General features: G+C 36.8%; 2 protein-coding genes across 2 annotated transcripts; both read right to left on the bottom strand.

Annotated features, from left to right (window-relative positions):
* Nucleotides 1-10,320: 10,320 nt before the first annotated feature.
* LOC131015113 (ferruginol synthase-like) lies at nt 10,321-12,069 on the bottom strand. Its single transcript, XM_057943364.1, has 2 exons — nt 11,157-12,069; nt 10,321-11,060 (listed from the first exon to the last, which is right to left on the bottom strand). The coding sequence occupies exons 1-2, from the start codon at nt 12,045-12,047 to the stop codon at nt 10,455-10,457; spliced, it is 1,497 nt and encodes a 498-aa protein (XP_057799347.1). The 5' UTR covers nt 12,048-12,069; the 3' UTR covers nt 10,321-10,454.
* A 4,347-nt stretch (nt 12,070-16,416) lies between these two features.
* LOC131015110 (copalyl diphosphate synthase CPS1, chloroplastic) lies at nt 16,417-21,755 on the bottom strand. The gene is made up of 13 exons (XM_057943361.1): nt 21,491-21,755; nt 21,327-21,395; nt 21,167-21,234; nt 20,761-21,055; nt 20,475-20,661; nt 19,062-19,276; nt 18,669-18,789; nt 18,471-18,583; nt 18,144-18,373; nt 17,829-18,043; nt 17,365-17,710; nt 17,093-17,281; nt 16,417-16,776 (listed from the first exon to the last, which is right to left on the bottom strand). The coding sequence occupies exons 1-13, from the start codon at nt 21,591-21,593 to the stop codon at nt 16,546-16,548; spliced, it is 2,382 nt and encodes a 793-aa protein (XP_057799344.1). The 5' UTR covers nt 21,594-21,755; the 3' UTR covers nt 16,417-16,545.
* Nucleotides 21,756-25,745: the final 3,990 nt, after the last annotated feature.

Below are 25,745 nucleotides of genomic sequence, written 5' to 3'. Positions count from 1 at the left end.
GTAATTGGTAGATGTATGTTAAATCGAAATGTGTGGTTGTGGTTGAATTGAGTGTGTGAGCCATGTAGAAATGAATTGTTACAGTTAAAAGTAAGGTTATGTCCAAAACAAAATCGATATACTTTTTATGGACATTCAATCGAATAATTGCGGTACACTTTTAGGGTGCATTTACTTCGATGGAAAATGAGAGAAAATGTATATTTTCATCTATTTTTCACCATTTTCACATGTTTACTATGATGAAAAAATTTCTCCGAACATGAGAAATATTTTCTCGGGCAGCCCATTTTCACTCATTTTCTCTTCAGTGTTGGATAATATTATCCTAAGGTAGGGGTGTGAAAATATTTTGCAACATTTTCTCATCTTTTCATCTTTAATAAAAAATAAAATAAAAAATAAAAAAAAAGAGAAAAAAAAATCATATTTTCTTATCTATCATATTCCAGTAAAAATTTTACAATCAAATTAAACGCACGTTAATGAATGGAGAAACCAAAACATTTGTAACGTGGATAAATTTTCATTTTCTTCTACTTTTCTAATTTTATTTTCAGAAATAATTCCATCAACTATTACCCTTAATTTCAACAAATGTACACCCATTGTCACTAATGGTCCAACTATTTTTTATTTTAATTGAACCATTAGTCATTATTATTAGATTTTTTAATTTGTTGAACCCTTTTCACTCATCAATTACATAATTATTTTTTCTTAAGATTCATATTCACTCTCTTTAAGAAGATATTTCTATATATATCTTCGTGGCCGGTGAGAGTATAAAATTATAAAAAATGACTATTTGTGAATTTGCCTCGTTTAAAATTTATTCGACCACTCAATCTTTGTTCAGCTACTGATTAACAGGTTGGGCGTTAGCGTTGGGTGATGTAACGGCTCTATTATATATAGCATCTAAACAATTGAATGTACAAAAATTTATTTTACATAACAAGTAGGACAAGCTGCGAACAAAATTTGTAAAAAGAAATTCTACTAAGTAAAATATGTTAAACATTACATTTTAGAGATTGGTGGGTGAAGGGATGCTGGTGAAAAAAATGATGAAATTCATAGTGAAAATAATGAACTAGTAATATTTATTGAATTTCGTCGATTATAAAGCTCGAATCCAGATTACCAATATATTGTGAGAGTTGATGAATTCATTTGAAACATTTTCAACCTTTAAATCAAGAAACCTTCTTAGCCATAATAACTAATGTCTGGCGCCCTAGCGATTACCCATAAATGGTTTAATTTGGGGTGTGACACTATTGTCTATTGATTCATCTTTAAATCAAGAAACCTAACTAGCCATAGCCCATAATAACTCATATATATATTGATTACCCATAACTCATGTCTGCCCTATAACTAGACATTGTCGATTCGTCATTAACTAGAGCAATCGGAAAAATCAAACCAAATTGAAATTTAAATTTGGTTAAAGTTAATTTGATTAAAATTAAATTAAATTTTGGAAATCGATTGATATGAATTATTTTTTGTCGAATTATCGATAATCGAATTATAAGAGGGGGTAAAAATAAAAACTTTCTGATATGAGAACGTAAGAACTTTTGCATAAAATGTATAAAGTACTTCTATGAAATGTAAAAATTAGATGCACTACAATTATGTACTAAAAAAATATCATCATAGATAAATTACTTTATATGTCTGAATGCATTTACTTTAATTATATCTTATGTGCTACCACTACAAAAAAGCGCGTATTTACCGGCGACAACTACCGGCGGCGATTTTGCCGTCGGTAGATAACGGCGGCAAGGCGGCGGCATTGCAGGCGACCCGAAATTTCGAAATTACCGGCCAGTTACCGACGGCAAACTCGCCGCCGGTATGTAACGGCGGCGTCGCCGCCGTTAATGTTAAAATACGCATTATTTAATTAAATTTATAGACTTAGCGGCGGTAAAATCCCCGCCGCTAGATAGCGGCGGCATTTGCCGTCGGTAACCTTTAAAATATAGGGCAGCGGGTTTGCCCATTTTTTCAGTATCTGCGCCGCAACCAACCCCCCCACGCGAACACAAACTACCCCCCCAGCCCCTCCCCTGCTGCTGCTGCCCTTCCTTCGCCGCCGCCTCCGCCGCCGCCGCCGACCGCCGCCGACCGCCGCCGACGCAGCAGGTATCTCTCTCTCTCTCTCTCTCTCTCTCTCTAGATCTATATATATATATATATATATATATATATCTAATTAATTTTAATTATATATATATAATTATATAATTTCACTTATATTATTTATTGTAGTTCGACGACCTCGTTTCACCGCCTTCTTCACGACACCCACCGGAAACCACCACCGTACGCTCTCTAATTTATTTATTTAATTATTTAATTATGAATTTATTTATGTATTTAATTATATATTAATTAAATAGATTTAATTATTTGTTATATATAGTTAATTAATTTATAATAGATTTTGTTTATAATTAAATTACATGAAGCATGATTAATTTTAAATTATATTAATCCATTTAATATATGATGTTGTTAGTTTAATTTTAAATTATGAAGCATGATTAATTTTAAATTATATTAATTTTAATCAATTAATTTAAGTTGTTTGTTAGAATAATTTATATATGTTGGATAATTTTGTTAAATTCAATGTTATGTGCTATGTGTTTATGAAATGTTATATTATTATATATATATATATATATTGTGGGATAGATTTAATCAATTTCTTAAGGATCTTCTCCCTTTGGGATAGAAATTGATTATTTCTTAAGGATCTTCTCCCTACAAATGATTGTTTTTAATTTAATTACCATGATTTTTATTGCTTTTATTTGTATTGTATTATTGCTTCGACATTGGGGGGTCGGGTAGACCTAGTATAGGCTTAGTAAATTAGGACCACTATGGTCACTATAGTTGCTGGTAGAGTCGAGCACTTGGTAGTTAGGATAGTGGGGTTATGCTGTCGAAATTTTGTTAGATTTCAAGTAATTTATTATGTTTTATTTGTTTTTTTCAATTAGAATTTGCAAGAATGAGTGATAATCGTACGTGGATGTACGCGAGATACAATGATCGTACCGCATTTGAAACGGGGCTTGAGTTTTTCCTTGAGTGGGCGTTCAATCAAACGGCGTACACAGATGGACAAGGTAACATTAGGTGCCCGTGTAAGAAGTGCAAGAATCAAGCGTATTTAGATGTACCTACGGTCAGAGAACATGTTAGTAGGCGTGGATTTGTCCTGAATTACAAAGTTTGGGTTTGTCACGGGGAAGCACCGCTGTCTATGCCGAGAGAACATGCTATAATGAATGAGGATGATGGATTATACAATAACTACGAAAGGATGGTGCATGACCATGCTGGACCTAGTAATTATCAAGATCCTCCAAATCTGGAGCAGCCGCCCAATAATGACGCTCAACAGATTTATAACATGTTGGATGCAGCGGATACTCCATTGTACGCAGGATGTGACACGTACTCACAATTAAGTTGGATGACTCAATTCATGAGCATAAAGACTGAAAGCCACATGTCAGAGAGGACTTACAATCAGATGTCTTCGATGATGAAAGCTGCTTTACCAGAGGGTAACAACTGTCCAGAAGACTTCTATAGTACGAAAAGAAATCTACGTGGTTTGGGTTTGCCAGTAGAGAAGATCGATTGCTGTGTTAATAACTGCATGTTGTATTGGGGGGAAACTAGTGAGCTACATAGTTGTATGTTCTGTGACCAATCACGATATAAGGACAGCTTGCGTGCATCTGGGAGTCGCAGAAAGAAACAAGTGCCCGCTAAACAGATGCACTATTTTCCCTTGACGCCCCGATTGCAGAGATTGTTTGCATCTCCTGCAACTGCTGAACATATGCGGTGGCATGCGACCTCCACAGACGATGGGATAATGCGCCACCCGGCCGACTCTCCGGCATGGAAACATTTGAATTCAGTCTTTCCTGGATTCGCCGATGAGATCAGAAATGTGAGATTGGGCCTCTCTACAGATGGTTTTGCCCCATTTGCACAATCAGGGCGTCAATATTCTTCTTGGCCAGTTATTGTCACGCCGTATAACCTGCCTCCGTGGTTGTGCATGAAAGAACAATTCATGTTCCTCACAGTCCTCGTGCCTGGCCCATCAAACCCAAAGATGAAGTTGGACGTATTCTTACAGCCATTGATACACGAGTTAAAATCTCTGTGGGAGGTTGGTGTGAACACTTACGACATATCGTTGAAGCAAAATTTCCAGATGCGAGCAGCTCTGATATGGACTATCAGTGATTTTCCAGCGTACGCTATGTTGTCTGGGTGGGGTACAGCTGGGAAATTGGCATGTCCACATTGCATGGAGAATACAGAAGCATTCACTTTGCCGATGAGTGGAAAACAATCGTGGTTTGATAATCATCGGAAGTTCTTACCTCCTAACCATGTGTTTAGGAGAAACAAAACTTCATTCTTGAGGAATAAGACATGCAATGTTGGTCCACCAGAACAAAGATCAGGAATACAAATCTTGAATCAAATCGAGGGGTTAGGCTTCGTGAAGGTTACCGAAGACTTCGATGGCAGGAACGCTCAACTCGCCAAATATCAAGATGTAGGGTGGAAAAAGAAAAGCATATTTTGGGATCTACCCTATTGGAGATATCTTTTGATTCGACATAATCTGGATGTTATGCACATTGAGAAAAATGTGTTTGATAACGTGTTTAATACTGTCCTGAATGTGAAGGGGAAGACAAAAGATACAGAAAAATCTAGAGAAGAATTGAACACCTTCTGCAAGCGGAAAGAGTTGAAGAAAGTGGCTGGAACTCGAGGGTATCCGAAAGCATGTTATACGCTTGAACCCTTATATTAGATCGCTTGCAGCTGGACCATTAAGGGAGATTGAAACATACTCCGGCTATTTCGTGAATGGCTACAGGTTTCACACAACTGATCATGATAGAGAGAGTGCGACTGTGAACAGTGGCGTTTGCATAAAAGGTTCGGTCTATGGTAGTGATAGAGATGTGCTAGACTTTTATGGGCGTCTGCAAGAGGTTTGCGTGCTGGAGTATCCGGGGTATCCAATTAAGCAGACAGTCTTGTTCAACTGTGAATGGTTTGACTTGTCGGCTCAGGGAACTTCTATTGATACAGACTTCAAGTTAGTTTCACTGAACCACACACGAAGATATAGGAAGTATGATCCCTTTGTTTTGGCGAGTCAAGTAGTTCAAGTGTTTTACTGTCCCTATCCCAGTACGAACCAATCAAAGAAAAATTGGTGGTCAGCATGCAAAGTCAACGCAAGATCTAAGGTTGAAGTGTCTACTGCAGCATCTACATCAACATTAGATCAACCATTTCAAGAAGAAGTGGTTACTATTATGCCTACTCACACAAGTGTAGGCATTGAACAACCACTTCTCCTTCATCCCCTCGGTGGAGTCGTTGAGATTGAAGATGACGATGAAGCAGAAGACGATGATTCCCCGTTGACATCTAACGATAGTGATGATGATAGTAGTGATGCTTATGAATAAATGTCTGAACACATTTTGGTTGAATTTGATTGCAAATTTGTTATGTTTGTTAGTTACTGTTAATGTTACGTTTCGCTATATATTTGTTAATTTTATTGTATGCAACAGGCATCATGTCTACCTCTCGAGGTTTGTTGGGATTTGGGAGGCGATCTGGCGTTAATGCGCCAGAAGCTACAGCAGATACATCTGATGGGTCTGGGACGCATATTTCTGGGACTCCCGAGACTCCCAATGCTTCTAGTAGTTCACGGCCTAGAAGGCCTAGGGGCCCTACAGCTGCCGCTATCAGAGAGAGAGAGGTGAAGGCACCTGATGGGAGGACGGTATTTCAGAGGCATCCTGAGACTGGGTAAGTACATTAGTTAAAATTACTGTTTCTCGTACACCATGATTAAGTGACAAAATTACTTGTACACAGTGTTTTGTTGGAGCCCACTGGCCTGTCCAAAGCTTGCACGTGCACATTTAAGATGTTTGAAAACACAGGCGGGTACACATGGAAGTTGACGCCCCCGGCGATGAAGGATAAATTTTTTGATGAATTACAGGTACAATTAAATTTATAATACATATAAATATATCATATTAAATTGTTAAAATGTTTGATATTAAATTAATTCTCTTTCTTTCAACAGAAAGAGTTTACGTGGAAGCCCGAGGATGAGCATGACGTGAGGATCATGTGGGAGACAAAAGCCCGCAAAAGGTACTCCGACATGATGAGCGACTACAAGTCAACTCTCAAGCAGTGTATCAGCCAAGGGAGAGAGATGTCTAGGCCCGCCTGGATGACTCCCGATTTCTGGACTGGACTCCGGGATTACTGGCATCAGCCCGAGGTTGAGGCTGTTTCAACTCGAGCTCGTGCCAACCGGATGTCCGAGCCCGATGGGGAGGGTACAGGGATCAGTAGGCACGTGGGCGGGTCCCAGTCGACTCGTATCCTGCAGCAGTATATGGTATGTAATTAACAAATAATTAAGTATATAAATTGAATTAATATATTGACTAATATAACTTATTTATCTTATATAAATGCATATACAGAGCTTGGATCCTGGTACTCCCCAGGATGCACCGAACTATGCCACCTTCCTCCGCCTCCACACGTACGCCGACGGAAGTTATACGTCGGAGAGAGATGCTAGAATTGACGTAAGTGTTTAAGTTTATTCAAATATTTAGTGAATGTATTTATTTTCTAACAATTATGCATTGTTATGTATGTATTAGGCCGAGGTTCATCGACTGGCCGCTGCCACAGGACGACAGGAGCGGCTAGACGAGGTGTATTTGGAGGTGGTGCAAATTGATAGGTCACGGATCTACGGCGTCGGGAGTGCCGGGCAGAGTCAGGCTAGTAGGGGGTCTATCCGCAGCACGGGCACTTCTGCGGTGTCTCAGCAGCTTTATGAGACACGGATCTCCACGCTGGAGGAGCGATTGGCGGCAGAGCAAGCACAACGCCAACAGATAGAGGAGCGCATGGCGGCAGAGCAAGCAGAACGCCAACAGATGCAGGACCGCGTGGCTCAATTGGAGGCGTTTATGAGGATGTATAATGCTCCGCCACCTCCACACCCTGATGCCGATGATGATGATGATGATGATGCTTAGACTTATGTTTATGTTTTCAAACAAAATTACATTTGCACTTTCTTTTCAAATTTATGTTTTATTGAACTATATATTTCAAGTGCTTTAATTATTAAAACTATAAATGTTTTATATATTTATGGCAATGATGATGATGATTGCATTTAACATAAACAAATAAATTCAAATCACATTATAATAACCAAATTAAAACACTTTTGGTGTATTCATGTTAAAAAAAAAAAAAAAAAAAAAAAATTAATTAATTAATTAATTAATTAATTAATTATTAAATATTAATTAAATATTTTACCGACGATAAAAATAAGGACCGAAACGAAATCGCTCACTAATTAACAACATATTTAAGGTATTATCTCCACATATTCAAAGATTATAATTATATGAGTGAGTATATAGCATTTAAATGAATTAATAGATGTAGATATATCAATAATACGAGTGTTCTGTACTGGTGATCACTCGAAAAGAATTTCAAAGTTAAGCGTGCTTGACACATAGCACAAGCAAGATGGGTGACCCACTGGGAAGTCGGGTCGCCGACTGGGAAGTTCGTCTAAAGTATGCAATACCGTATAAATACGGAAATAAATTGTGGATATACAATATACAATAAAATAAATAAATAAATAAATAAATAAATAAATAAATAAATAAATAAATAAAATAAAATAAAATAAAATAAAAAAATAAAATAAAAAATATTACCGTGGGCAAAACGCCGTCGGTAACTACCGACGGCAATTTCCCCTCGGTAAATACCCGGCCATCCTCCGGCGTGAAACCACCGGCCGGCGGTAGATTTTTACCGACGGCGATTCGCCGCCGCTAGTTAGCGACGGTAATCGCCGTCGGTAGTTTTCCGGCCAGGTCAGCCGGAGTCCGGTGGCTCTCTACCGACGGCAAGATAGCCCTCGGTAACTAGCGGCGGTGTCTGCCGCCGCTATTTCTCCGGCTAGGCTCCGCCGTTTAACGGCGACAATTCCGGCGGCATCGCCGCCGTTAACTGCCGACGGCGGATGTTCGCCGCCGTTATTGTCGTTGCCGACGAACCGTTTAGCGGCGGGAGATTGCCGCCGTTATCGCCGCCGGTAACACTATTTACCGGCGGCCGTCTTTTTTTACCGACGGCATTTAGCCGTCGGTAATCAGCGCTTTTTTTGTAGTGTACTTTGTAAGTTATATGCAAGATCTTTTCACGTTATCATGATAAAAAGGTTTTTTATTTGAACTCCCTTCCCATAAGTACTTGCATGCAATGTATATATTCACGGAGTGTAAAAACTAGAAGGTTTTTTACGTTATCATGATAAAAACAAGTTTTTATTTGTGGACAAATTTGCTCATGCGCACTTGTTCGTATAAAATTCTCCCTCCTCTCTCTCTCTCTCGAATCCTAAATCTCAAACTCTCTCTTTCTCTATCTCCGAAGAGCCTCTCGCTATCTCTCTATTTCCGATGACATCTTCTCTGATTTTCGTCTTCCTTGCATATGCCATCCTCTTCTCCACATGATTCACCTGAACGCCGCCGTCAACGTCTTCTTCTCCAAAATCCGGTGAACTACACCATCATGTCGTCATCCTCAGATATACTTCTCTTCTCCGAGATCTAATTAAATAGAGGTGACCCAACTCACTAGGCTTTGGAATCTTACCGGGTCGTGTTCGCCTAAAATTTGATGGAGCTGCAAATTGGCAAGCCTTGCCTAGTCCCTCTCGGGTCGTCGGGCCAAACCAGCCCAATATTTTTTTCGTCTTAAATCCTTTTTTTGCTATAATATGATGAAAAATAAAATAAATTAATCGACTAACGTCAAATCATTAATTCACAACTATAATTATAAAAAAATAAAAAATTTAAATCATATCATTGTAAGTCAAACACAACGAAAAATAAATGAAAACTCCGTAATAATAGTTTACTAAACAACACTTAAAATTAAGTATTGAATAAATTTAAAGTTCTAATAGTAAATACAAAATATCATTAATTAATAATAATAATCAAGATTCAAAAGATTCAATATCAACGACATTTGAATTTTATTTGGACAATTAATTGTATTTCTTCATCTTCATTAGAAGACAAAAAGTTATACAAATATTAATAACTTAATGACAACAATATAAGTAAAAAATAAATATGTTAAATATCATTACCACATCACCGAATGCAAATGTATTCAGAATTTGAATTTTGATTAATTTCATATCTTATTATTTTTTAATGTAATTAAAATTAACTAATTAATATATCGGACGGTCCAAAAAGCTTGAAAATTATGAGCCTTTTAGCTCGAAAGCTCGATAACTCCAACAGGCTGCTTGGGCGGGCTTTTTTAAGCTCTGGTTTTCGGGTTTCATTTTTTAAGCTCAGTCCAGCCCTAAACTTAGGCAGGCCTCAAATGGTCAATTTGAATCTAAAATCATGTCAAATCGTGTAATCGTGGGAGGTGAATTCAGTGAATAAAACTTTGTAACAATGTAATTTACATTGATACATGCACGATTTACACGATTCTGTGAAATTTTGTAACCGTGTATTTTATGGTATTTCACGAGTACACGATTTTTATGAAATTATGTAATAATGTAAAATACATTAATACACGATTTGCAAAGGTATTTTGCTAATAATTATATGACTATACTATTTCTACATTTACATAAACATGAATATAATTTTCTAGTATTATTATCTATCTACTTCATCCTTCGAATTCTCTCGCCGGAACTCGTACAACTATATATTAACTGATTGTGCAAAAAGAAGGTAAACATCGATAGCATTAACCTTCTAATTAAGTCATACCCACAAGTAGACTGCTACTTATACGAGCAAGGCCGCCATGGATGAGTAGACGGCGGCGAAGCTCGAGAACGATGCTTACACGCAGGCAGGGAGAGACAGAGATAGAATTTTAAAAATAAGCGAATAAAATTAAAATATAAGTTCACATAAAGCAAAATTACTATAATTTAAAAAATAAAAAAACTTTCAAGTAAAAAAAAAATTCCAAAATATATATTGGTCCAATATATTACTACAATTAAAACTGTCAAGCGTGATGTTCCATGCAACCTCGGACACAAGGTGATTTCTTAATTCATTAATACCGAAGACTGTGGTCGGGTGATACTCTTGATTGCGACAAACATAAAGGTATACTATATATTTAGGAATGACATTTAAATATGGGGACGTCACAATTATTAACATATCTCCCTTTAATTTGATGAAACACATTGAATTTTCCCCTAGCTATGACATGATGTAATCTTAAATTTTAAACGGAATAGCTCTAAGCGGAAGTGCCCTGCGCAAGGCGACCCCAAGCACCTCCCCTTTGTGGTCTGCATCATCCTTCTCTTTCTCAAGCTTCCACTCAAAGTTGTGAACCAACACCGCCGTCGTCATCTGCAGTATCCGGGTCGCCAGCGGCATGCCGGGGCAGATCCTCCGACCCGCCCCGAAAGGAATGAGCTCGAAATGCTGGCCTCTGAAGTCCACTTTCTTTTCCTCGAGGAATCTCTCCGGCTCAAAAGATTCCGGATTCCGCCAGATGCTTGGATCTCTGCCCATGGCCCACACATTGAAGAGTATCTGCGCCCCTTTGGGAATCATGTAACCATTCACCTCTTGATCTGCTTCCGATCTCCTCGGCAGCAGCAGCGGCCCCGGCGGGTGATAACGGAGGGTTTCTTTGATCACCGCCTGCAAATACGGCAGCCGTGGGATGTCGGACTCTCGGATTTCCTCATTCTTTCCGACTACGGTGTTGAGCTCTTCTTTTAGCTTCCGCAGCTTGTCCGGGTGGAACAGAAGCTCCGTCATGATCCACTCGATCGTGGTCGTGTTCGTCTCCGATCCTCCCACGAATAAGTCCTATGATCATAACACTCAGACATATTAGATCACTATCTTAGGGCCGTTTGCAAAAATATGACAATTTTTTTCGGACTTAAGCAAAATTATACTTACAAAAAGTAAATAAGGAATTTCTTGTATGGTCAAGTTGTAGTCGTTTCCTTCGGTGATTTCGACGAGCGTCTCGAGCAGATCCTGCGCCCTCGGAGCGGCGGGGTTGTTCCTTCTGGATTCCAATCTCTGGTTGAGAAAACCCTCGAATTTCTCGAAGAGTTTGCCGAAGTAGAGTTCGGCCTTGCGTTTAATTCCTTGGGGATCGAAGGGTTTGAGAATGGGGAAGTAGTCGGCCATGTTGGGGACGGCGACGGCGACGGCGATGACCTCCACGATCTCCTTGAACTCCCGGGTGACGGCGGACTCGAAGTCGGGGGAGCGGGTGGAGAAGAGGGTGGTGAGCATGAGGTTGAGGTTGGTGACGAGAAGGGCGTCGTGGAGATCGACCACGTCCCCGCGGTCGCAGTGGCGGCGCACGTGGTCCAGCAGCTGCTGCAGCTTCTCGCGGCGGAGGGCCTCGCTGCCCTCGAGGCTGCGGTCGGAGAAGACCCGCTCCTTGCAGATCTTGCGCTTGTCGCGCCACTCCTTCCCCGTCGGGGTGAAGGCCATGGAGAGCTTGTTGAGGTCGCGTGCATGCATCACCTGGGCGGTGGTGCGGCCGGAGAAGACCTGGCCGTGGTGCTGGAGGAGCTCCTTCGCCATCTCCGGCGATGAGACGATCACGGTGTATAGGCTCCCGAGGTGGATGGACATCAGAGGCCCGTGCGTTTTCGCGAGCTGGCTCAGTGTCTCGTAGGGTTTTTTCCCTAACTGGAGAAAGTTTCCGACCACCGGAAGGGGTCTCGGCCCCGGAGGGAGCCGCCGCCTTGCACCGGACCGGAAGAAGAGATATCCGGTTAAACCGACCAAGGATAGAGCCAGGACAAGAGGGAATAAGAAGAGGGAATCCATTTTCTACTTGCTAGTTATGTGTGTTTTTCTTCACACTCGCATGCATGCCTCTTTTTATAGGTAGGATTAGAATGATAATGTTTTTAGGACATTAACTTAGAATGGTTTGGAAACTAAGATAAAAGTCTTCGAGTTCGCAAAAACAGAACATTAATTAATAAGTAAATGCATTCGTTGGATAATTCACGATCGGATTTAATTAATCACAAATACTCTTGTGCATTCGGTTTCATTCGGGAAATGACACTTGAATATTTTCGAATGACACTACTCCAACATACAAATGACACTTGAAAATTTTCAAGTGTCATTTGTATGTTGAAGTAGTGTCATTCAGAAACCAATTGCACGGGAGAGTGCCTCTTAATTAATTAGTGTCATGTTTTTGCAAGCATGCCTGAAAACTAGTGATAGGTTCATTTTAGTTTTTAATAAGTCCAAAATTCTTAAAATGAGTCGAGAATTGTTCTTTTTTTTTTTGATCAGTAAAATTAAATTTTTATTGAGATGAAAAGCAAGGCACAAGAGATGCCAATCAAAACAAGAATGAAAGATTGAAACCCTTTGAGCACCACATGGTGAAAGGGATTCTCAACTCCAAAACTTTATAAACCTCATTCCAACTCCAAAGTCTACCCTTGATCTGTAAAACAAGTCTCTCAATATCCCAAATCTTTCCTTGAAAACGACTCTCGTTTCTTTTTTCCCAAAGCGTCCAAACCGTTCCCACCCATAACGCATTTAGCAATCTTCTTCCTTTCTTCTTTTTGGCAGCAGAGATGAAGGAAGAGTATTGTTCTATGGATGCCTTATTTATTAAATAGTGTTATATTTTTACATATTCAAAAATTTTCATCTTAATTTTCAAATGAGTCTAAATTAATATCCTAAAAACTCTCTAACTTGATCGATAGGATCATAGGAATCTTTTGTTTTAGGAAAATAATAATGAGTGATTGGACGTTTAATCAGTCGCGACATGTCGTTAACTAATTAGTGTGTGTGTGTGTCAATTACTCAGCTTGACACATCAACTATACATACTAAAAACTGCAAATTAAAAGAGATCCTCAAGAAGTTGAAACGTATTCGAGGGTTCAATGCAACAAGAATAGAACTTAGAAAACTCAAGAGAATAAAACGTTTAGTCCGCCGCGCAAATCGAATTAGGGTGTGTTCTCTTTGGTTGTAAAATTATAATGAGAAAATGATTGAAATGAAAAGGTGGGAAAATTTTATCATTTTCACTTTTGTTATCTCATGTTCTCTTTGATGGAATTTTTTTTTATCCTATACTTCATTTATCGTATACACATGTTCTCTTTGTGGGAAAATGATGGATAAATTGTTAAATGACAATATTACCCTTATTATTGACTTACTTATTTTATATTATACTTTCAATTTTATTTTATGTCATACTTCATTTATTTTTTTTATAATTTTTCTCGTCACCTCCACCCCCACCCCCTCCCCCCCCCCCAATTTTTTTTTTAATTTTTCTCGCCACCTCCACCCTACCCCCCACCCACACCCTCCCCTACCCCATGCCCCCACCCACCCCCTCCCCACCACCCCGCCTCCCCCACCCCCAATTTTTTTTTTTTTTTTCTCGCAACCTCCACCACCCATCCTCCCCCACCCCACGCCCCCACCCACCCCCTCCCCACCACACCCCCCCCAACCCCCCAATTTTTTTTTTAATTTTTCCCGCCATCTCCACCCACCCTCCCCTACCCCACGCCCCCCCCCACCATCCAACTTTTTTTTGGGGGGGGGGGGGGTGGGGGAAGGGTGAGTGGGGGCGGGGTGGAGGTGGCGAGAAAAAATTTAAAAAAAAATTGGGAAAAAGGGAGGGGGGGGGCGTCGGGTAGGGGGATGGGTGGAGGTGGCGAGAAAAATTTAATTTTTTTTGAGGGGGGTGGTGGGTGGGGGCGTGGGGTAGGGAGGGTGGGTGGAGGTGGCGAGAAAAATAAAAAAAAAATAATTTGGTTGGTGGGGGGGTGGTGATGGCCTGGGGTAGAGGGGTGGGTGGAGATGGCGAGATTTTTTTTAAAAAAAAAAATTGGGGGGAAGGGGGTGGGTTGGGGCGTGGGGTAGTGGGGTGGCCGGATGGGGTGGAGGTGGCGAGAAAAATTAATTTTTTTTGGGGGGGGGAGGGGGTGGGTGGGGGCGTGGGGTGGGATGGGGTGGGGAGTAAAATTAAAAAAAAAAATACCGTTTCCATCCGAATAAGACTCACTCTATGACATTCTTAGTGTTAAGAGCAAAATTGGAAGATCAAAAAAATATACATCATGGGAAAATTTTATCACACCTGCAGGTCATGATAATATCATCATGATTTGGGATGAAAATGTGGGAAAAGGGGTTGCTCGGGAAAATTTTCCCTCCTACCAGGAGAAAATTGGCTAACAAAGAGAACACATAAAAAAGATGAAAAATGAGGGAAATTATTTATTTTCCATCATTTTCCCAACAAAGAGAACGCAACCTTAGAGTCTAAACCATTAGTTTTTTTTTTTTTGAGGGAGTCTAAACTTACTAATTAATCTATTTTTTGTGAATATATATAATGTATTTGTGACTTTCTTTTTAACAATTTTCTAGAAATATCTTTCAATTTTTGTATTCCATTTCTTCGAAAATTTTGATAGCCGTAAAATGAATATGTCAATCGTTGACTACAGGTCCATAAGAATATATACCGTCCAAATTAAGCAAGATATATAAAATGTTGATAAAATATTTCTTTTTTGACTATATTATATTGATGTCAATTCATTGTTGCACTGTAACATTTTCTGATCTGCGATATAACATTCCTTTTGCTGGTTTTTATCTCGGGGACTTGACTACAAAATCATAGTTAGGCCGGCCAATATATTCTTGATTGATTGGTGTATGCCAAACTGTCAAATATTTCGAACGCCATTATTATTATTTGTCATGATGTTTTTTTTGTTTCTACTATTGATCCTTCTTTTGAACTTTTTTAAGTGGTTAATAGTCAATGTGGCTTTTGAACTTTGTGCACTAAAATATCTAACCAGTTTCTCTATATTTAAAGTTTGAAATGTTAAGATGAGAATGATTTTAAGTATTTCGATGAATTTATTAGTTTAAAATTAATGGCCACGTTTATTTTAGTTGTAAAATTTTCATTGGAAAAAGATGAATAAGAAAAAATAAGAAATTATAATATTTTTCTCATTTTTTATCATATATTTACTAGAGATGAAAAGATGAAAAAATATTAGAAATTTTTTTACACCATTATACCCAAAGATAATATATTATGCAACATTAAAAAGAAAATAAGTTAAAAGGAGTTGCACGAGAAAATATTTCACGATGTTCGAAGAAAAATTTTCTATCATAATAAACATGTGAAAATGGTAAAAAGTTAGTAAAAATTTATATTTTTTCTCTCTCATTTTTCATTAAAGTAAACTGACCCTAAACGGTAAAGCTAAACCACCCTGAGACTTTCGTCATAAAAGAGGTTTATGGTTCTATCCCCATTTAAATGTGGGCTATATTTTCATTTTAATTATTTGAATATATACCCTAGCTTATTCTAATTTGATTATTGGGTGAATTATTTAAAATTATTTGAAATATATTAATTTAAAATTCATAATTAATTTGATGATATGTATTTTATATTAGAAAAAATGATTTTAAATCTAAAAATTAATTTAGTCATATTCTTTCACCTTGATATTCACCGTGCAACGCGCGAGTTATCCAATATAATATTAAAAAAAAATACTTTTCTAAGAGCATCCACAATGGTTACACGATAGGGCTATCGTGTAACCGTTGCGGGAGAGGTTTACACGAGGGCTACACGTTCTATCGTGTAGCCCTTTAAACGGTGAATTTTTTTTTTATTTTTTTTTTTCAATTTTTCTTCTCTTTATAACTAATTCTATCATGTAAGCTATCATGTAACCCCACTGCAGCATCTTTACACCATGTGGTTCCCCATCATAAAGTAGGCTATCATGTAAGCTATCATGTAACCCCATTGCGGATGCTCTAAAAGATACTTTTTTCGCTTTCGAAAAAATGTACTACACTAAGTCTTTTTGAACATATTTATGCAGAAATTATTACTTTTCCATTCAGTACTAGTATTATTTTTCTGTTCCTTAAATCTCCAAAATCTCGTGGATAACATAAGAAATCCTCATAAAATAAATCGGAATATAACATATTTTTCTCTTTTAATTTTTTTAATTTTTGTTATGAAGGAAGACATTTTAATCACAATCTAGTGGGTGGGTCCTACTGAACCACATGCGTTGGGCCATTTCGGATATTGCAAACACAATACTAGTGGACACAAAATTGTAGCCGTATCAAAAGAAAATCTAAAAATTTATTTTATTTCTGCTGAACTGTTTTTATTTATACAAAATAATAAAAGATTATGTTACATTTCTTTTCCCGGGGCGATACAAACAACTATATACTTATTTAAACAAAATATTCACGCGACTGGCTCGAAAAGCACTTTAAACATGTGTGTGTCTATGGTGTCGGCGGCATGATACGCTCTGTAATAATAAGTCTTCGCAACTGCCAAAAACGCTTTCTTTATATTTCTATCTATGCCCCCATATTTCTCAAGCACCAACTTCACCAACATTTGCATGTCTTCTTCGAGTTCCTTGTTTTTTATGCTCGATTTCGCTGCGATCTCGCCCTCTACTCCCATCTCCTACAAGCCACAACATCATATATCAATCACAAATTTCCATAATTTAATCAAATGTCAATTTTCATTACACTACCTCCGTCCACCAAGAGTATACGATTTTTGATGGACACAGATTTTAAGAAAATAGTTGGTAGATGTGCGTTAGTTGTAGGTGAATTGAGCGTGAGGCCATATAAAAATGAGTTGTAGTTAAAATAAGTAAGTGGGGTATGTTCAAGAAAGAAAAGTAGTATACTCTTTGTGAAGGCCAGATCAGGTAATTATTGTATACTATTGATGGACGAAGGTAGTATGCATAATGTGTCTTAATTCTAACCTTTTCGCTTTGAATGAAAGAAAGTTGTCGACAGATTTTGCTCGTTAGGTTGGAGAGAGCTTTGTACTCGTTGTGCGCCAGTATTTCTTCCCTGAAGGCGATGTTGCCGGCGCAGATGTTCAATGTGTTGGTTAGGAGCTCTGCGTCGTCTGCTTCGCCATGTTGCAGCTGCGTCAGCCATACGCTCCACTGTAAATGGGACGAGAAACGTTATTGTGAGTAATTCTGCATCTGAAAAATTAGTAAAAAAGTATAAGTAATTTATAACTCACAGCATTTTTCAGCTGGTGTCTGGTGTATCTGTCGAATCCCTCGAGGAACTGAGTGAGGGTCGCTAGCGCAATGCTACCGGCCCCACCTTCTCTCCCTGCGCCGTTTGTGTCGTTGAGGCCATTAATGTTTCCGAGCTCGTTCAAAAGAGCTCGTTTCTCCTCCTCCGACGTAGTTTCCTTGTTGAAGAAAGAAGTGATCATCTTAGCGATGATCTGCGATTTGGCCCACGCGATTCGCTCGTTGGTCCTCTCGAGCTCGAAGATGCTCGCGGTCGCCAAGAAATAGGAAAGCAGAAGGTCCTTTCTGCTTATCCCGAATTCCTCGATGCCGCAGCTCTCGTACCATCTGCTCAAGCGACATTAACATAGTCTGATGAGTTACTAAAAAGATATTAACGAGCTCCCCATGCATCGCACGGGTGTAAAACTAGTAATCAACAAAACTTTAAACATTCAGTGCATACTCTTGCATGTAGAGCCACTCGAACTGATGCTTCGCTTGGCATCTCTTGAAATCCGTCTTGGCTAGGTCGTGGTACGTGTCGTTGCTGATCTCCGGCATCCTGTACAGCGTCTTCCCGATCCACACGTCGCCGGAGCCGGCGTAGTACTGGATGTAGTACTTCGCCTCGACGCGGGGTAGGGTGGCGAGCCACGGCATCTCTAGCCCGAGCTTGATCTGTCGTGGAATTTATTACAAATCGAAAGGTTAATTATGGTTTATGGATAGTAAATGAATTAATATTTCATTATATATATTATTCGAGATCGAAATGTACCTCATCAGGCAAGTGCTTAGATATAACCCATTTATCCAGAATCTGATTGTTGGCTAGTTTTTCTTTCAAGAAATCGTAGGCGAATTTCTTCGCATCTTCGAGGATTTCCTCGCCGGGAAATCGGAGCTGAGAAGCTCTGTAAAGATTGTATATCGGAGAAGGCGACTCGATCATCTGCCCGCCGTAGCAAGAGAATTTACCATCTTTCTGCTTGAAATTCCTCAGCACATCTGTGTGGATAAAAAATAATTAAATTAAATTAATTTACTTGAATGCTAACAAAAAAAAGGCTTAATTAATAAATAATTAGTTGGTAAATATATATACTTGGATCAACATCATATCCATGCATCCTCATAAGCCTCATTCCCATGGATGTATCGTCAATGTCGCAAAACTCCGATTCTCTCCCACTGAAAACTCCCTTATCCGTCCAAAATCTGCAGTTCAAATTCGTTAATTTCCCGATCAAATCTAAAAAAAAAATGGTAATTAATTAAGTTTAATTAAGTTATAAATTTATACTTGTGGATGTGGCTTAAGCAATCAGCAATCTCCGGCTCAAAAAAGCGAGAAATTCCGAGGCGCTGCAGCCGGTCGATCGCCCAGAGCCTTCCAAACACGTCGACGGGATAAGTGTGTGGCGCTGCGGAGTAATTAATCAATCAAATAATTATTAGAACGATAATCGGATAATTAATTACGACGTTAAAATTGTATCTTGTTAATTAATTAAGAGGCGGTCTCCTGTGCACCCAGGTGCACCGTGTACCCGAGTGCAAAATGACACTAACACTAACACTATTTTGTTTTACAAATGACACTAATATTAAATGATAGTATTATCATGTTATCGAAATGACACTGTACATTCGGGTGTACAGGAGAATTTGTGATAAATTAATTATAATTAATTACCTCCTCCGTTGAAAGTGTCTATCGTGTTCTTGATGAATTGGTAGCATTTTTCATCCTTGGTTTGCATGAACGCGAAGGCGGTGGAGGAGGGAGAGGTGAGGAAGGAACCGTCGGCTGACTGCAGTTTCAAAAGTTTGTCCCAATCCAAATTTTCGAGCCCTTCCAAACTAAATAATAATGATGTCGGCATTTTGTGCATAATCTCCAGTGGAATCCTGTCGTGGAATTAATCCAAAAATGTGGAATTTAAATGTTAGTATATAGTATTAATAATTATTACAGTCAGATAGTCCGGTTGAACGATAGTAATTAATTGATTTTTATGTTGTGGAAAATTCGAGACGAACAACTTGACTCAAAAGTCCAACTATTCTATCTCTCTAGCTGCAATTGTTGATTCTATAAACGCACTTTCTAAAAATAGCTATTTTAATGTAGTGGAGACATAAGTAGTAAGCAAAAGTTTATTAGTCACTGTCACTATAATGGCCTATTTTAGTGTTTGATAATTTTATGTGTCACTGTATTTTACTTTTATAACTATTATTTTAATAATAATTTTTATAAAAATAAAATTTATTATAATACTATGAATTATACTTAATTTTTATTTTTAAAAATTACTCCCTCCGTCCCCCAAATAACTTCCTAGGAGGGGGGCACGAATTTTAAGACAAAATTATTGAATGTATTTAAAGTTGTGAAAAAATATTATAATTAGTATTGAAAGTGGTGAAAATGTATTATAATTAGTATTGAAAGTAGTGAAAATGTGAACAATAAAAGTAAACAAGGTATTATTACTTTATTAGTGTATGGTAGTGTCCTAAAGTGAAAATGGAAGTTATTTGAGGGACAACTCAAAAAGAAAAGTTATGAAGTTATTTGGGGGACGGAGAGAATAAACTTTTAAAAAATTATATACCATAACATTTAATTAAATCAACTATTTTAGCTAATAAAAGTGAAACTAAATGATAAAAAATAATTATATACCCTAATTAGATGGAATAATTAAATTCTAGTTAATAATCATAAAATTAAACTAAAGCTTACAAAATTCAAATTAAAAAAAATACTAGAATACAAAGTTTGACATCAAATTCGGTACATGCACTAAATCAAAATCTCATCGTTGCATGCCACAAAAATTTGTATATTCACACATAACGTGACTATATTTTATATAATCTTTTAGGTTTGGCTAGAATTTAACGTTTTAATAGCGAAATGAATATTGTTTTTTTTAACTACCATTTCTCGTGACTTCCTCTTTTTCGTCATCGCCCAACTGCAACCGTTTTATATTACTATTATATCTCCGGTTGCGAGAAATTTCTTACCACATTTTTTACTATGAAATTAAATATATTTTGCATGTCCAAAAATTGCAATCTCTAATGATTTAATTACCTTTTCAACTTTTGTTCCCTGACATGATAAACCTCCTGCACCGCCGGAGAATCGTAAGGAAGATCTTCGATGCCTAAGCTTTTCGCTTTTTGTAGAAGCGCCGGAAACACCACTTCGAACCCACAAGTCATGTGCTCCTCATTTCCCTCCATAAGTTTATCCACATTTTCCTTGATGTACGTCACTCCTATACATATATACATATAACAATTAATTAATATTCATTTCATCATCATTAAAAAAAAAAAAAAAGTAGTAATATTTTTTGTGTATATATCGCTCCTACCTCTTTTGACCTTGTGAGCATGAACATTCCACGATCTCAAGGCTACCACGCACGCGATGGTATTGACGAGGCGATCGTAGACGCAGAAAAGCTTCTGATCGCCCCACGATCCATCCTCGAGTTGATTCTGCACGATCCACTCGAGGCTGGAGGGGAACTGGGGCCCGTCCCGCCCCTCCACGTCCTTGATCATCGCCACCCACGCCGTGTCGTACGGCGACACGCTTATTCTCCCGTCCCCCGTCGTCCTCAACAACGTCCTGATGTATTCAATGGGATCCTCAATATTCTTCACCTACAACAAAATAATAAGCTCCCACTAATTAATATGATCACTAGTTATATATATATATTATATAACTTTTATTTTTTTGATAAATAAATATATATAATATTTTCAAGTTACCGCATCATGGCCTTGATGAACGGTAGTGCCGTCGTGGTCATGCACCTGCGGCGCATCTACTGTGGCAACTGTGAAATGGGAAGCGCCAAATCAATAATTCCATACATTTAATAAATAAATACTATATGGTACGTATTAATTTGTTAGTTTATTTAATTACCTGATATTTTCTTGTGATTAAGTTGGTAGCTGAGAGAAAGGTTTTTACTGCTGCTGCCCATCCATGCACCTGCCGGAATAAAAATATTTTCTTGATTATTAATTAATTCTTCGTACATTTATAAAATAGACGGTAGATACTATACGCCGGAAAATGGAACTTACTGGTGGCGAAACATTCCGGCCGGTGAAGCTTAGCCGACGCCGGCGTAATTCTGCGGCGGGCCGCCGGAGAGCGGCTGAGGATTGTAGAGGATAAGGAGGCCATTCAAATTTCCCTTTGAGTGGAGATGTGGAAAGAAATTAAAGTATGAGAAAATTTAGTGTTGCTTGCTTGTCTGCGGTAGCTCATGGAGATATATATATATACACATACATACAGATTAGTAGAAAATCATTTTTCATTTGACTGCCAAGGTAGTAATTAACAACTATGACCAGTGGCGGAACGGGTTTAGGATTTGAGTTTCAACAAATAATAATAATAATAATAATAATAATAATAAAAAATGAATATGGCTGAATTTGTATATTTTTAATATTTTGTATTCTGTTTGGCTCGATTTTAATATTATTCATGCTTTCGCTGAAGGACAAAGAAGAAGTCAAACATGCACTAGCAAACGAAATTTCGTAGGAATATGTTAATCCATCAGGTTATACAATATTCCATTCAACTGTCCAAATAGGCAGGGAAATGTTAATTAATTAACTAATTCGTTAACTTGTTTGAATCATCTTCCAACAGTTAAGTTACTGCCATTTATTGATCAATTTCTTTCTACTCCCTTCGTCTCATTAATCTTGTCCCGTATTCCTTTTTTGTTTGTCCCACGATCTCGTCTCATTTCTATAAATGGTAACAATTAACTAAACAATAAAAATTTTTAATTATCTTCTTTCTCATACTTTATCACTTTTTTACATTATATTTCCTACTTTATCACCTTTCATCTCCTACTTTATCAATTTTATACTTTTATTACCTATACACTTAAAACACTAATAATATTCTCCTTAATAACCGTGCAGAAACCAAATGGGACAAGCCCAATAGGACGAAGAGAGTATTTTATATACTACTATAAAATATTGGACAGGCGGCAGAGTACGCTAGCTAGATTCATGCCGAAACATATGTTATCAATAGATTTAATTGAGGGAAACAGTACTACTATTTATTTATTTTTTTAAGTTATCTATTGTTTTGAGGTTAATTGCATGTGGAAATGTTCAATTTGGCTCGGAATCCGAAATTGCTAATCGTTGAATCAACGATTCCGAAACGTGAAATCATGTTTTTCTTTTTTCTGCCTGAAATCGGTAGTTTGGTTGGCAACCCTTTAAATTTACTATTTGTAAAATGATCTAATATTTTAATATAATCAATATAATTTAAACAAAAATATAACATGTATCTATACATATATATAGTATCACTTGTATAGGTTGTTGCTATACAAACTAGATTTGTTGTATAAAATAAATTATCTATGAATTTGCTGTGAAAATGATAAATTAAAAAAAAAAATCAACTATGAAATTCAAAATCTGGACAAAGAATCCATTCAGTAAAGCTATGATTTCACCTAAGATACTTCACAATTTAAGGGATAAACAAAGTTGCTATTAAGTATATTGGTCCCTGACATACTATATCTCAACACATATTTTTAAAATATTAATAGATACGTAAAAATATTCGAAGTAATTTAATACATATCAAAGATAATTGTATGGATACAACTGAACACCTCATTAATATTGTATGGTACATCTCATTTATTGCACTAGTAATCGAATCATAATTTATATTTTTTCTAATTTTTTGTATTATATTAAGGAGTATTATATTACGATGGTATAGTGTCACAATCAGAAAAAAAAAAACAAAAAAAACAAAAAAAAAAAAAAAACTTTTAAGATTTGAGGTCAATTTTAAAAATTAAACAACATACATTAAGCAATAATATCATGCCATAATTTAGACGCTGTACTAAAATATTTAAATGTCTATTATTTTAAAATTAGCCATTGTTGACTACCGCCACCTTGTGATCTTTTATTATTATGTGATGATGATGGGAAGTAGAAATATATGTAGTAATTATTTTGGTTAGATAGACTGTAATAAGTCATACAAAGATGTGGAAAATACTACTCTCTCTCTCTTTTTCTTTTTTTTTAATTGTCTAACTTTGAACCATTTCAATTCAATTTCCCAAATTGTTCCATCGTTAACTGTTCAAATTTCAATTAGGCAGCGATTCATTTTAGGATTTAAAATCCCATTGGTCAATAGTGGAGTCTCGCATAAATTCTTTTTCGTATTTTATGAAGTGGATGACTGACTAATCTACCGGAGTCATATTGACAATTCCAATTTTCTTTTTTTCCATATATAAATGGAGTATAATTCAACAAAAATTTGCAATATTAATTTTCGGGGAAGGTGCGACGCTACTTATGGTCTGAATTTGGATGGATTTGGTAGTGTTAATCGAGAACTCTCTCTATGATATCCATCGTCAAATAATAAGTAAAAGTAATGAATTTTGATGCATAAGGAGTAATATCGATGATTATAATTGTTGGGGATGAATCGAACAATTAAGTACGGATAAGGATGTCGGGATCGTCCGATACGATGGGCACTAGCAACCTGAAACACGAGCAATGTTAGAGCCCTTCTTGGAGCACCAGTGGGGGTGTCGATGGAAGGGCCTTCGACGCTAGTCAGTAAATAATATTAATAAAAATCGTATTGAAAGCAATTGAAAGTAAATGAAAGAGTAAATCGGGTCGACGGAGTTGAAGACGATTGAGCAATGAGTGAGGGCCGTTGGGTCGTCCCGGTTGACCTGATCACCGGAAAACCTAAGGCTGAAAGCATGGAGGCAGAATAGTGCGAGTGGGGAGAGAAGAGTGAGAGAACGTGTTGGAGTGCGAATGATTGTGTGGGTCGAATAACCTAGTTGGCTATTATTTATACGTGATGGCTTGGCGGCTAGGGTTTCGCTGCCATGTCATCTTAAACCCTAGTCGTTCCGATATTCGTGGGATCGTATCACTGATCCGTTTTCTGCCTTCTTCCCCAAGTCGCTGCCCTATCTAGGGTTTGGGTCGATGGGCCTTGATGACCTAGAGTACGGGCCGAATTAATTGAAATTAATTCAGTTTTTTGGGATTGGGCTTGATGTTTGAGCCGCGAATATTTACTCGAATGGGCTATATGAAATTTGCTCACTATAATAATTAAATGAATTGTGTGAGTGAAATAAGGGTCTCATTTTTATTGTAATTTTAAATTAATTAATTTAGTTGCGTGGTGGATACAGTACTGGCAATATTAGTAAATAAGGGGTAATATTGAGTTAGATTTAGAGATCGAGAGATGAAAAAATATTAGATTTTTAACATTGAATAAATATTTTTTTATAAAGAGATCGAGATGAAAAAATAATTTTTTTTGATGGACGAAGGGTATATTAGATAATTTAGATTTAGTGGTTTTTTCTAGTAGCTCGTGTTTGACCATGTTGGCAAAATGAACACAAATGAGTAAAATTGTTGGCGAAACTTGGTGTGCCACCTTCATAGACTAGGACCACTAGGTGTCAAACTCTCTATCATATTGCAATTAAATCTCTATATATCTATATGACTATATCTATGTATTATATGAATTAAATTGCAATTTCTTTTTTGACGTTCTCTCTCTCTCTCTCTCTCTCTCTCTCCTTTTATTAAATTATTATTTTTTAAATCATTACATTTGATTCATGAAAAATATCCAGTTTACATATTAAATTAACAATCACAACAAAATCTTAAATTTGATATAAAAGTCATAACAAATAAATTTGAAACTTGAAACGAATAAGTTATTGTAATTTAAAGGTTAGAATTAATTAAAAAAAATCAAAATTTTTATTTATTTTTTATTTTTTATAATTTCTCGCTCCTCACATCCACATTTTTTCTTTGACTTCTTTTCTATTTTGACTTTATTTCACTTTCAATATTTTTATTTGTGTTTTTTTTATATATATCATTTTTTAATTATAATAATTTTTAATGTAATTAAAGTGTAATATTATTAAAAAATTAATATAAATTTAGATGAATAGTTATTATATATATTAAAAATTAAATTTTAAATATGATTTAGATTATTTAATTTTTGTTTATGTTTGTGTAGGAAATATTTTATTTATTTGTATAAATATCTCTGTTATTATGTTTTTTTTTTCAATTAAATGTAATATTAGATTGACATTTATACATATAAAAAATATAATTTAAAATATGTAGGTAAATTATGTATGTAAATTTTATATTTCAATGTACGTAATTTAATTTCATAAATGACGATATTTTGATAATTTTATGTAATTTAAATTTTAAAATTTTAAATTTG

Source organism: Salvia miltiorrhiza, chromosome 3 (genome assembly GCF_028751815.1).
Source record: "Salvia miltiorrhiza cultivar Shanhuang (shh) chromosome 3, IMPLAD_Smil_shh, whole genome shotgun sequence".
Taxonomy (NCBI): Eukaryota; Viridiplantae; Streptophyta; class Magnoliopsida; order Lamiales; family Lamiaceae; genus Salvia; species Salvia miltiorrhiza.
This window is presented reverse-complemented; position numbering and strand designations above follow the sequence as displayed.